Source organism: Paroedura picta, chromosome 2 (genome assembly GCF_049243985.1).
Source record: "Paroedura picta isolate Pp20150507F chromosome 2, Ppicta_v3.0, whole genome shotgun sequence".
Lineage (NCBI taxonomy): Eukaryota > Metazoa > Chordata > Lepidosauria > Squamata > Gekkonidae > Paroedura > Paroedura picta.
Genome location: NC_135370.1, coordinates 78,262,384 through 78,276,101, shown reverse-complemented (window position 1 = coordinate 78,276,101; position 13,718 = coordinate 78,262,384). Strand labels below are relative to the sequence as shown.

The 13,718-nt window shown below is 45.0% G+C and overlaps 2 protein-coding genes across 5 annotated transcripts in view; one reads left to right on the top strand and one right to left on the bottom strand.

Moving 5' to 3' along the window:
• The first annotated feature begins 1,963 nt into the window (after positions 1 to 1,963).
• MRPL16 (mitochondrial ribosomal protein L16) lies at positions 1,964 to 6,673 on the top strand. The gene is made up of 4 exons (XM_077321057.1): positions 1,964 to 2,138; positions 2,953 to 3,012; positions 5,686 to 5,834; positions 5,992 to 6,673. The coding sequence occupies exons 1-4, from the start codon at positions 2,084 to 2,086 to the stop codon at positions 6,475 to 6,477; spliced, it is 750 nt and encodes a 249-aa protein (XP_077177172.1). The 5' UTR covers positions 1,964 to 2,083; the 3' UTR covers positions 6,478 to 6,673.
• A 431-nt stretch (positions 6,674 to 7,104) lies between these two features.
• The window catches only part of STX3 (syntaxin 3), a 55,277-nt gene continuing 48,663 nt past the window's right edge, over positions 7,105 to 13,718 (bottom strand). For 2 of the 4 annotated variants that reach the window (XM_077321050.1, XM_077321054.1), the window contains exon 11: positions 7,592 to 12,139. Coding sequence is in view for 2 of the 4 variants with exons in the window: in XM_077321053.1 (XP_077177168.1) it covers positions 8,901 to 8,978 (78 nt within the window). In the remaining 2 variants the exon portion in view is untranslated. Of the gene's footprint in view, positions 12,140 to 13,718 lie in introns of all 4 variants that reach the window. The other 2 variants (XM_077321053.1, XM_077321052.1) reach the window with 2 other exon arrangements.

Below are 13,718 nucleotides of genomic sequence, written 5' to 3'. Positions count from 1 at the left end.
CGGCCTGATGCGGTGAGAGGCGCTTTGCGCCTCTCGCCGCATCAGGCCGCCACCCGAGGGAACCCCCGGCAGTCGCGCAGAGCGCAGCTGCCAGTGGCTCCCAGGCCGCCACCTCTGACAGCCGCCGCAAGCCTCGACGAAGCCACCGACAGCAAAAAAACATGGCCGCTGGCCACAAGACACCACCAAGGAGCCGCCCGCCATCGCTGCAGCCCTCTTACGGGTAAACCACCTTTCCTCACCCTACCCTCGCCAGTCCCTCACTCTGCCACCGCCTGCTAGCGCCCATTGTATTTGGTATACAATGGGCTTTTTTACTAGTTATGGAATAATAGAGTTGGAAGGGTTCTCTAGTCCAACCCCCTGCACTATGCAGGACACTCACAACCCTATTGCTCATCCACTGTAACCTGCCACGCCTCTGCCTTCACAGAATCAGCCTGTCCATCAGATGGCTATCCAGATGGCTAAACCACTCTGTCAGGAACTTCTTCCAGATGTTTAGATGGAATTTCTTTTGAATTAATTTCATCCCACTAGTTCTGGTCATTCCTCCAGGCTAAGAGAGAACAACTCTGCTCCATTTTCTACATGGCAGCCTTTTAAATACTTGAAGATGGTTATCAGATCCCCACTCAGTTGTCTCCTCTCCAGGCTAAACAGACAAAGCTCCCCCAACCTTTCCTCATACGTCTTGGTCTCCAAACCCCTCACCATCAATTCTACTATCCAAGCCTTCTGTAAAAAGATGCCTTCCCTTTAGTTGTGGATACTCCATACTGTTAATTTAGCCTGTGGCAATTGATCAAATTGATAGTATTGTGATTTAATGCACCATAGTCTAAGCTGCGGAAATTTCAGGAGGAATGGGATCCACTCCAGTATAAGTTAGGCCCTAATGTGGCACCAGACAAGAAGTTCCAAAAGAACCTCAGATGTGTGTAAAGAAATGCAATTTTTTGTTTTGGAGGTTTGAAAGTAACAAAATTTTACTCTGAATTTTAAAAGTCTCCCCTGAAAATCCAAAATCAGAATCCCAGATGAAGCAAAAAATGAGAGAGAGATCAGAGCAACAGGGCTGCAATACAGATCTCCATCCCAACAAAGCTGGCAGGAATCTTTAATGTTTTCAAACTTGTCTATTTATAATTCACACATTTCCATTGGTTCATGCATCATCATTAAATAAATTTAATACTGCTTGACTGGCCAAGTTCTAAGGACGTTTGTTCTGGCCCAGCCTAGTGCCAGGGGTACCTTTTTTGGAAGAGGATATTGTTGCAGCATGGTTGAGTTTGCTATCAGAGCCACCTCCTTTGAGAGTGCCCCCACGTGCTGATTCTTAAGCCTGCAACATTTCATACTTGAAGGCTCCGTTGGGGCCCCCTCTTCAAACGGCAATGGGCTCCCTTTCTTCTCCTGTCTCACGTATGGAATTCAGGCAACAGAGCGACTTTCTCACTTGCAGGCAATGGCGGTCCCAGTTCTCCCAAGGTCTGTAAAACATTGGTGGCAACTTTGGTCAAGTTATGGGTTGCTAAAGCTTATCGAAAGGATTTTAGCAAGCCTATTTCCTATGGTCCCACACGGCTAACCATCGTGGGTGTAATGTCCACACTTAGGAAGAAACAGGCCTATATCATGGAGATCTCGAGAAGTCCTAGCCACGGTAACAAGCGTGAACCTCCAGGTTCAGAAGCCGTTTGCCAAACGGCGCGGGGAGCGGACGGGAGCGGAGAGCTGTTGCCGTCGTGCGGGACTAATAGCTCTTCCAGGAGCTCTTGGAGAAAGCGGGATCTTGCCCGGTGGCTCTGCGATCCGCCCAGGCGGCGCGCTCCTTCCCCGACCTGGACTCGGGGCGCTTTCAGGGCCGGGACTGTTTCGTCCCCGTTTCCGCGCGCGCCCTCGCTCGCGCGCTCTCTCTCTCTCGCTGGGAGTGTTGCAGTCAGAGCCGAATTAGGGGGAGCGCAGTCCCGTCTTGATTTCCGTTTCCGCTGGCTTCTTTCCCTCTTGCGAGGGTTTCTTTTCGACGAGCTTCGTTCCGGCTTTAAGGCGCTCGCCTGCCGGTTTCTGACCTCCCGTTATGATTTGGGGACAGCTCAAACCCCCCAGATTCCGTGTCTCCAGGAAGCCAGTAGGTGAGGGTCCGTTCCGCCTTGCCAAACGAGGCGTTGCAGGTCATGAGCAGAAGCTCGCCGTTCCCAATAGAAGTAGCAACAGCAGCCGCCGCCGGCGGGGGTGCGAACTGGTTCGGGAGTAAGGCGGTGGAGGTGGGAGGCGGATCAGCCTTTCCCTCTTTGCTGTGAAACTCTCCAAAGGAGGAAGGTCCTGACCTCAACCAGGGCCAGAGCCTTCTCTGTCCTAGTCTCCACCTGGCGCAACGAGCTCCCCGAAGAGATCAGGGCCCTTCCTGAATTTCCACAATTCTGGGCCTGTTAAAGGGAGCTCCTCCACCAGGCATTTGGTTGGGACTGGTTGACGACGCCCCGCCCCCATGACCTGAGCCCAACTGACCTCTCTACAGGTTCATGTTAAAAATTGTTGCTATAATCTGTTCAATTTTGGAACCACTGTTATGATTACCGTTACTATGATTCTGATGGAAACCACAACATTTTATGTAAATGCCCCAGGAACGGAGCACAATCACTTTTTGTTTGTTGGTCTTGTCATCTGAATAAAGTGATTTGATCTGCTGGGGAATGTGGCTGGGTATATTCTGCTTGCATATGAGTTCTTGATTTATTTACAAAGTATGATATTTTCCAAGAGAGATCCTTTCATTCCATTAAGGCAAATGACTGATTTTCATCCCTTTATTTTGGTTTCCTGGCACTACCAGTACTGTGATTTTAACAGAGTTTTATTAGCATTTTAGAGGTAGAATGTTTGATTGATATTCTTATAAATTTCTGCTTAGCACTAACTTTAGATGCTCTTTGTTTCTTTCAGGCCCCAGGAAAAATTTTAAGTCTCTCCTGGAGAAGTATGCGCTTCCCCTGGATTATAGTGGTATGTTGTTGGATAAGGGAGATTACTTTCAAAGCTTGAAATGGGTTTGTGTTCCTCTCTTTAATTGGTATCAGGATGAGGTTGGTAAGCAAAAATGGTATTAACTCAAAATAGTTCTACAGACAATGCAAAAATAAATCAGGTAAATCAGGAATTAACTATTATCTTAAAATTTCATGAAGGGACAGATGAGGTAGAGTGGTTTCCACAAGACACATTTACTGTTGAATCAAACAAAGCTAATTATGTTGAGCCTATTTTTCCCTTCCCCCTTCTCAATAAAGCCCTTGTGCATAGAGATGTAGCCTTCTACTAAACCAGGCTTTCTCAACCAGGATTTTGTGGGAGTTAATTGTGTGTGTGTGTGTTTGTTTGTTAAACATTTATGGAGTGATATGACTATATATGGTCATGTCAACCTGCTTTCCCCTCCCAAAATGGCCAATGATAGGCCTGGAGCGGATGGGAAGGGGAGGAGCCCAGGTAGACTATGCTTCCCAACCATATTCTGCATGATTGTGCTACTTCTTGGATTTCTTGAAACCTGAAGACTTGTTTCAGGGATATCTCAATGGGGAAAAACATTGAAAAAGACTGTACTAAACAAAGGACCATAGGCGAATGAAATCCCCATAGCTGGATTTCTTGACCTAGCGCAAAGACTGTGAACTTTCTGACACAAGAGTTCTGCTTCAGAATTACACATAATACTAAAAAGAGGAGACCATTCTGCAAGTTTTGATCACAATGTGACCTGTTCGGAGGAAGTCGGAGACTGGCTGAAGGTTTTTATTCTTTAAACATGTGATGCGAACTATCAAATCTGAAAGCCTTATTCATTTGATCTGGCTAGGTATATGCAGACATTGCTCTATGGAGGGTAACTGGTATTAGAGATATGCAGCTTTTGCATTGAGCCTTACTGAGTTGTTATTCTTTTTATTTGTTTGTTTGTTGGATTTTTATCCCACCGCTTCCAGACAAGCTGGCTCATGGCAGTTCACAACATAATAAAAACATAAAACCCCATAAAAATAACAATATAGAACAAATAAGAACAACACAGATGGCAATCACAGCAATCTCTAATTAGGCCCTTATTCTTCAAATCATCTATTCCCAGCTATGACAACCAGATGTAAATCTGGGGGTGATGGTAGGCCCCCTCTTGGGGGGTCCAGATTGTACAAGGATAGGAAAGGAGCCGGTATTCAGCCCAGCCTTAACCAAAAGGCTGGTGGAAGAGCTCTGTCTTTCAGGCCCTGCGGAAGCCAGAGAGCTCTGACAGGGCTCTCAGCTCTTCAGGGAGCTCATTCCACCAGGTAGGGGGCATGACCAAAAAGGTCCTGGCTCTGTTTGAGGCCAGGTGTGCTTCCCAGGGCCTGGGATCCTCAACAAATCATACAGAGTGAAGGTCCCTGCGGGGGGGGGGGGGCAGCATAAGGAGATAAGTGGTCGGGCAGATAGGTAAGACCAAGACTGCGTATAGACTTAAAGTACCCTGAACTTGATTCGGAAGCAGACTGGTAACCAGTGCAGCTGCCTCAGCTAGGCATGGGCCCTCTAAGATGACCCAGTGAGGACCCGTGCTGCTGCATTTTGTACCAGCTGAAATTTCCGATACAAGGGTAGGCCCACGTAGGGAAAGTTACAGAAGTCTAATCTGGAAGTGACCGCAGCATGTAAGTTACATGAAATGTGCTAAACATGCTGCCCACTATAGTAAATGGAACATTTGCTGGTGATGCTATGCTATAGTGTTGTATGAATATACAGTCATGTCAGAAGAGATGCAAGGATGGCCAGCTGTCTTTGGTAGCAAATGCATTAATATACATGGCTTTTTAAAAGGAATTTTTTGAACATTTTTGCCAAAGCAAGATCACCCCATATCAGTATACTGGTGATCTTACCAGGTCTAGATTTGAGTTTTCTCCATCCCTGACCCTGATTTGCCCATATCATGAGAAAATACAATTTGACACCTGGAGAGAAATGTCAGAAAACTTGGAGCAGCATTCCACATTGTTATTTTTGCTACTGTACTTGTATTTAATACAAACAGTATTTAGCTACTATCTGAGCTACATTTTCACTAGAAAGAGATAAAACAATCTCAGAATGCCGTTTTAACATAAGTAATAGCTCAAATGAATCCCAGGGACCAAAGAGAAGAGGAATCCCTACTGTTGCTGCAGTCCTCAACTAGCCTATGTAAAAATCCTGTGGGATTTACTTCCAGATGAGGATCAGGATACACATTACCTTAACAAGGTACCCCAATCTCCATGATCCTAGTTTTACCAATGTCAGTCTCTTGAAGAAAGGAGTGAGTATGAACTCTGGTCTGGTCACAGCAAGGCTAGATTATGGTAATGCATTGTATGCTGTGCTACCTTTGAAAACCACTCAGAAATTTCAGGTAGTTCAAAGTGCAGTAATGAGGTTATTGATGGGAGTTTACCATGAACATCTTACACTAGTGGTACAAAAGGTACACTGGCTTCCAGTTCGTTTTTATGTACAATTAGTTCAGGTCTATAAAGTTTATATGGCTTGTGCCTAGATGCCAGAAAAACCACTTTCTCTCGAATGAACTTATGCATATACATAGCATATATATAGGTTGAATATATATATAGGGTGAATGTGCAATTTCTTGTTTTCTTCTAGGCATTAAAATTCCTGAAAAACCCAAACTAAAGTTTGTAGAGAGAGCTCCAAATTTACCCATAGTCAGGCGTGAGCCCAAGAATTTAAGAGATATCCGTGGTTTCTCTACAGAAGCAACAGAATTCACTGAAGGACAGTACGGGATTCTGGTGAGTGTGACATTGAGTCTTCCTGTCGTGACTTCTTCTGTATTTGGGGAAAGGGGAGTGAATCTCTACCTTGGGCTGCTTTCAGAGCTCTTGAGCACAATATCTTTGCCTGTCCCTGAACTGCATGCCTCATGTTGTTTTTCTTCCTTGCCCACAGGCTATGGGTGGTGGCTACCTCCGCTGGGGTCACTTTGAAATGATACGCTTGACTATCAACCGTAATCTCAATCCCAGGAAGATGTTTGCTGTTTGGAGGGTGCCTGCGCCTTACAAGCCCATCACTCGCAAAGGCCTGGGACAGCGGATGGGTGGTGGTAAAGGTGCAATTGACCATTATGTGACAGCGGTGAAGGCAGGCCGTCTCATAGTAGAAGTGGGTGGGTATGTTCAATTTGGTGAGGTAGAGCACTTCTTAACCCAAGTAGCCCAGAAGCTACCTTTCCCAGCCATAGCAGTCAGCCGAGAGTCCTTACAGGAGATGCGGGACAAGGAAGAAGAGAGGAGGCAAAACAACCAGAATCCTTGGACTTTTGAACGCATCATCACATCCAACATGCTAGGGATGAGGAAATACCTGAGCCCCTATGACTTGAAATTAAAGGGCCGCTATTGGGGAAAGTTCTTTTTACCAGACCGAATATAAGAAGCTTGAAATGCTTGGTGGGGCTTTTGACTGTGATACCAACAGATGGGCTGCTGTATAGCCTTAATCAAAGGAAACCAAAAGTTCTTTATGGATTAAACAACGGGCTTCCTTGAAAAGCAAATGACTGTACAAATAAAGAAAATATTTTGGGTTATGCTAATAGGTTTTGGATGAATAAATCTGTCCTAGTGTGGATGCCTGTTTAGTTATTTTATGCAAGATCACAATGTGTGCAGAATTTTTGACTACTTAAGAGGAATGAGAGTTGAGATGGGATATTCAGGCATGGGGTTTAGGTGCTTGTTGTAAAAATAGGCCTCACTAGTTCTTTGTGAGTTGTTGCTCTTTTTAGAAGTGTCAGAGGGATAATATATAGCCTCTACCTGACAGCCCAACTGCTTGCCCATTGACTAAACAGCAGTAGGCTACCAATTACAAGACACTAAAGAGGGTGGTTCACAGTTGGACAGTTTTATCTTTCTGGAAGGTTCTTATAAACTTAAAAAACAGCTCATTCCCCCCCCCCTAAATTGAAGCAGGAAGAAGGCCTGAGGGGGGGAAATCTAAGGTAAATTGTTAACAGTTTATTTCATGTACTCTGTCACAATCATCACACCAGGTCAGTGAAAAAAAAAACGTTTTTATTCAGGAGTCTACTTTGTTAACCACCCCTGGGTTTTGTACAGCATCAAGTGATGGTATATAAGCCAGGGTTGAGAGAAGCTTTGATTAAGCACCTTTCCTTTGAATCTTCACAAAGAAGAATGAAAGATTGTGCAGTTGTGAAGGTCTTGCTTTATTTACTTAGTAGCCAGTCCACAACATGAAAGGGAAAACCAGAGGGTCTTTCCCAGCTTCCAAGGGACCCCATAAAATATTGCCCAGGGGAAAGGAATGAATGTTCCAGCCACTCCCTTATCAGGAAGTGACTAAAAGAAGAAAACCACAACATCATTCATAAATATATTTTAAAGGTATATAAAGTGACAAACATTTTTCTAGCACATGAGAAATATATTCAGGAAGTGCAATACATACCTATGTACAAGTTATACATCTTAATGCAACTGGTGTTCAGTTACCTATTAGTTTTTTTACCTAGGGGTATCTGTATTATGACTCCACCTATAGATGCCTGCAGTTTGAGCCTCATGAATGTTGACTCTCATACAGAAGAAGGAACCGCCTATGGGCATATAGCTATGGGTATAGTGTCACAAGCATGACAGGATCTTGCATGTATGGAGCTGGAATAGCTTTAATTAAGAGGCTCAAGTCTACATCTTCAGGACATCTGGGTGGGACTACAGTAAAATGCAGTTTTCTTTCAACATAGTCTGAGCATAGAAAATGTACAGCTGGGAAAATGTCTCCAAGTCATAGGCAACCAGGTACCTGAGGTTTTCCATCCCTATCTTAAGAGTAATTTATACAGGCCATAAAGCAAATGGTAAATACAAGTGGGTAGCCATGTTAGTCTGAAGCAGCAAAACAAATTTAGAGTCCAGTGACACTTTTTACCATTCAAATGGTAAATCATCCACTAAATACATGAGCGCTTTAAGGGTAATCCATTGGGCAGAAGGCTCCAGCATAAACAGATTGGGTGTTCCAATAAGAATTGTGAGACACAGTCAAAAAAATGGGGGAAAAAAACAGCTTGATTGGAGCAAGAAATGCCGAATGTGTCCCCCTTTTGAGGTAACCGCTTTCACGCATTCTCATCTCATTGAACTCCATACTTGTGTTCTAATTTTGAGTCCCTGGTTCTGGCTCCTCCTGCCCCATTTTCATGTCTGGTTAAAACATTTTGAAGGGTTAATGATTGGCTGCAACCTCTCCATGAAGAGGAAGTGGATTGTAGGGCCCAGAGAAAGTGAAAGAAGAGAAGCCATCTCACACAACCACCCTGGAGAAAAGAAAAGGCATGGAATTTAGCAGGCAAACAGATGCAGAGCTGCTGGTACTCTAGCACAATTTGAACTAGTAGTACTCTAGTGCAACTAGGACTATGGAACCTTGAATGACACAGGTCATGCATTCTTCCAAGAGTTAAACAGGATGCTTTCAATCCACACACACCATTTAAATCAGTTTTTACATGCAGATGGCTATGGGTTTTTTGTCTTCCGCAAACTCAACTAGTTTGCACAGAGAGGTGACACTGCTTCTCCTTCTCTTCCAAATCAGGCATACGTTTTGTATTATCTGATAAGGCATTCCAGAACACCATGTCTGGAGTCTCCTAGGCTAGTTGGAAAAGCAAGACCAAAAGGAGAGACATAACACAGCATACAACATCAGCCCTTAGTGTAAATGACTGCCAAGAGGTGACATAGAAACGAATACATATGGATGGTGCTCATACACCTCCATGTCACTTACCTGAGGCAAGCAGTGAGGGAATAGGGCCTGGGTGCTCAGGCAACAAAACCTGCAATAGTGGAGGCCAGGATGATGACGAGAATGATACAGCATATCATGATCATAATCTTCTTCTGCTCAGCAAGAGGAAAAATTAATAATAGTATACTCAGACAGATGTAATCAGATCAGAATGGCAAAGAGGGGAAACCTTTGTAAGCTGTAGGAGTAAAGGTATGGACCAGAAGACAGGAAAGTTCAGGAAAAGTGGGGGAGTTAAAGGGCTACGAGGGCTATTCTTTCACAGGTTTAGGTGGTGCTGCAGGTGTTAATGCAGTTGTCTCCCTAGGTCTCCACTTTTGAACCATGCAGAAGCACCTCTTCCATTTTAAGTCCACCACTAAACTGGTCTAGGAGGAAGAAATGTGCAGGTTCTAAAACTAGAAGAACACCACCATTACTGTGAATTTCCCTAAAGAACTTGGTATGAACATTACGGGCAAGCAGAACTAAAAAAGGCTTCTACTTGGCCCTAGAGCCAACTCCTCAAATGTGTGTGTGCCTAACAGCAATCCCTCCACCCCTGCATTACAAAGCCAAATGCATACCACCCTCACAATGCAAAGGCTTGTGGACTGGATCCAAGCTAAACTGACAATTTCCTGTTCTCACTGCAGACAATCTCTACACACACACACACACAATGTCATTTCTCAGGATCCCCCATCCCATTTCATGGAGTGCAGGGGGAGCAGAGAAGGAGGAAAATTCAGCTCCACTACTAAAAATACAGTCTGGATCCAACCCTGTATGTCCTGAAATTTATTCACTTACAGCTAGTAATGTTGAAATAAATTTATTTTTAAATTATAAAATACACACTTTTCATTAAAAAAAAAAGTTTATAGAAGTTCAAATTCATAGGATGCTGCTGTCCATAGGCAGCACAGTATTTTGAAATTCCATGTTCCTTCTTGGCATTTTTCTAAAGCGCACCCCCCCCCAACCACCACCACTACCAATACTGTGAGATCTCATCTCGTTGATCACACAATAGTGCTGCCACCTCCCTATTAAGACATCAAGACCAAGAGAAAAGGAAGGCTGGAGAAACTCCCCTCTCTTAGCTCCGTCTGTATTCATGGCTAGAAGTGCATTGGCCAGGAGTGTTCTATTCTACTGTATGTGTGTGGGGGCGGGGGGGGGGATATCACAAGATCCATCATGAAAAGTATCACAAATTAACCTGCTGGGTAAATGTGACAGCTGCTGCTAGGGCAGAAGATAGATTTTGCTGATCGTCATGAGCAGGGTATCTCCAGGAGACAAATTCTGAATTCGAATCTCCCACAGGACTGACAAATAAGCTTTACAGTTTGGGTGCCACTGCCACAAACATGAACAGAAACTGAAGCCCTCTCTCTGCCTTGGGAATCTCATATCCCCCGAAACTTCCACCTTCCCAATCTAAAAAAGGAATAACTCCAAACAATAAAAATACCAATGCTGAAAGAAAGGATAACTGCAATATAGAAGATGCCTCTTCAGGTAAAATCATACTTGAAGAAAGTCAACAAGAAACAAAGAAATGATATCTCCACTGTGGGTAGCAGTAATTTGCACCGGCCCATGCAGGGAAGGAACGGGGCTTAACTTCTCAACCATGACTACATTGTTATTTGAAACCAGCTCCCCCACTCTGTTAATGTTCCAAAGGAAATGAAGACATTACTTGCAAATATGCAATCCCATTTCTGTGACTGACACCTGCAGAAGCCTAACACAAGCATGGCTGTGTGGGCACAGGCCTGATGAACATAAATATAGCAGGGTGTGCTTTTTTGCACAAAGCAACATAAAAGCCATATATGGCAACCCCTGGAGAGGAATTTTATCATGAAAGATCAAAGTCTAAAACTATATTCTTAGAAGATAAAACTAAGTAGCTAATCAGATATTTCTGTCTGTAGCTAGCCTGTGAACTAAGTAAGCTATTTACTGATCAATGATTTGCGCAAAGGGATAAAATGTGGCTGTTGGTAGAAACCCTTGATAGGAAATACTGTACTACAAAGCCAAGCGGGCAGTTTGTTTCTTCACATTCTCCAGCCGAAAAAAATAGACAGATGGTGGGAAACCAAACATAAATGACACCTATAGTGCCACCCAGGCATTCACACACACATGGGAATGATTTGCACCCCATTCAGAGACATGACTAAATTCCAAACCATAATGAACTAGTCTGCCCCCAAGGACAGCTTTGTTCCCATACAAGCAACAATTACTGATTCTGTAAAGCACAGATGCTCATTTATCTGATCTGAGGAGAAACAATACTTTTAGCTCAGATCTAGAAAATCAGCAAGTTACCCATTGGCAACACATTCTCATGGCTACATTACAAAGGCGGTATACAATTCCTAGCCTGATTTGAGAACATGACTTGAAGACCCTGATGCTTTCATGCCTGGAGTTATTCTGGGCCAGCTTCTTAACCTAACCTGTATCTCCTCGTGACAGCTTTGATGCAAAGCTCTACAAATATCATAGTTTGCACTACTTCTTGTACTTGGCTACTCTTTGGTATTGGTAGGGCAGGGTGTGTTGTGCCTCTGGCAGGCTTTTGAACTCGGTAAGTATTGCAAGATTTGGGCCATCATTCAAAAGGCAGTAGAAAGCCCGTCTCAGTGTACATGGGAGTGGTATTTAGCAAGTATGTGGCAGGCGCCAGTTTCATCCTTAGCCTCTAATATTGGCAAATTTTAAAAGGTAATAATCTCTGGTATACTCAGTAAAGATGCTAGACCTGCTAAAAGTGTTGAATCCGAAGCTAGAACAAAAGTTGACGAGGTAGGCAATAGAAGCTCCAAACAAAGGTCTGTTTCTTTGTAACTGGAAAAAATTCTGGAACGATGGAAGCTTAAAAAACAGGAAATGACATCAGGAAGAACTTGAACTGGAGGCAGCAGGTGTATCTTGAAGGGATGGGCTAGGAAGTATAACTGGAAGGGATGAGCAAGGAGCAGATTTTATGAGAGGTTCCCTCCAGAATGTCACAATATCTCATTAGTTTTTGTTTGCATATATTATATAGAATCTTCTGGTTGTGGAGCTTCAATCAAGGAGTGAACTAGAGCAAATAGTGCTGGTGCATGAAGATCCTTCCTGCAAGTAACAATTCATACTAAATCCAAGGAGACAAGGCTGTAGGGTAGGGAAGGGAAGGTCACAGCACGGTGATGCAGATCAGGAGGGAAGGTCTTGCTACCAGCCAGGAAATGTTCAGGAGTATCTACAGGAAGGAAGAGAACCAAGTAGGAAAAATTAATTCTCATCTTGGAATGAGCAGCCAGTTCTTCTTTGTCATGGGAATGCCTTAAATAGAGACAGAACAGGACAGCATCACTTCTCTTTCTCCTCCATGTCTCCCATTAGTTCAACCACCATGGCCAGTTCAATGGAAGGGAATAGAGAAAGTGGTCATGGAATAGTAGATGTTTAATCTGAGTGGAGAAGAAGAGTTGGTTTTTATTTCCCCCTACTTTTCTCTAACTCAAGGAGTCTCAAAGTGATTTAGAATCACCTTTCCTTTCTCTCCCCACAATACCTTGTAAGGGCAGGTGAGGCTGAAAGAGTTTTGAAAGAACTGTGACAGGCCCAAGGTCACCCAGCAGGCTTCATGTGGAGAAGGAATGAGGAATCAAACCTGTTTCTCCATGCTCTAGACCAGTGGTCCCCAACCCGCGGGCCGCGGCCCAGTGCCGGGCCGCGAAGGCCATGGGCCGTGGCTCCCTCTCCCCACCCCACCCCCCGCAGTAAAAAACTTCCCAGGCCGCAAGCTTGCAACCCGGGAAGCTTCTTACTGCGGGATGGGGGGGAGAGGGAATCAGGGCTGCGCCCGCGCATGCACCATGTGCCATGCGCGCCTGAAATCGTGCATGCGCGGCACTTTTGTGCATGCGCGAATGCGCAAAAGCGCAGCACATGCGCAATTTCAACTGCGCATGGTGCACACATGCGCAATGCGCAACCGCACATGTGCGGCATGCGCGGGCGGGCAGTTGCCCTGCCGGTCCCCAGCCTCAAAAAGGTTGGGGACCACTGCTCTAGACCAGTGGTCCCCAACCTTTTTATCACCAGGGACCGGTCAACGCTTGACAATTTTACTGAGGCCCGGGGGGGGTAGTCTTTTGCCGAGGGACGTCGCCGCTGCTTGAGCCCCTGCTCCACTTGCTTTCCCGCTGGCGCCCCTGACTTCCCGCTGCCTGCTGGGGGGCGCTGCCAGCAGCAGCTGCGCAGTGCCACGCCGAGGAAGAACCCAAGCCATGGCGGCCGCTGGAGAGCACCATAAGTGAGCTAGCGGCAGAGTGGCAGGGCAGCCCCCGAGGCATCAGCTGGGGAGGAGGATGAGCCACAGCCCGGTACCGACTGATTCACGGACCGGTACCAGTCCCCGGACCAGGGGTTGGGTACCACTGCACTATTCTGACCCCAAGTAAGATAATTAGTGAGGTAATTAAAGCAGGATGCTAAAGCAGGAGGGGTATATGAGCCTCAAAGGAAGCAGAACAAAAATCCACTTCTGGCAAAGACTGCTGTTAAAACTTCAGTCATCCCTTCAGTGACTTCTAGCCAAGGTTGCTGGAAAAAATGTAGGAATCAAATGCAGCTCTAGTAAGCCTCTATCTCGCTGATCCAATGCTCTCCCTTACATCCCATCCCTAATTGTAAGAAATTGCTCAGAATCAAAAACTCAAGAAGCAGCATGCAAAGTTCAAATGTACTAGTGCATTGTAGATTGTATAAGCTGAAGCCACAATGCAAGCATTCCTACACCAAGTTGTTCTCATCTGAAGAAGCTGGATTTCTTA

What these genes read in the sequence shown, in the direction of transcription:
- MRPL16 (XM_077321057.1), top strand. Translation starts at nt 2,084, where the DNA reads ATGATTTGGGGACAGCTCAAACCCCCCAGATTCCGTGTCTCCAGGAAG. An exon ending in TGTCTCCAGGAAGCCAGTAG is followed by an intron (nt 2,139 to 2,952) that starts GTGAGGGTCCGT and finishes TGTTTCTTTCAG; the next exon opens with GCCCCAGGAAAAATTTTAAG. An exon ending in GCTTCCCCTGGATTATAGTG is followed by an intron (nt 3,013 to 5,685) that starts GTATGTTGTTGG and finishes GTTTTCTTCTAG; the next exon opens with GCATTAAAATTCCTGAAAAA.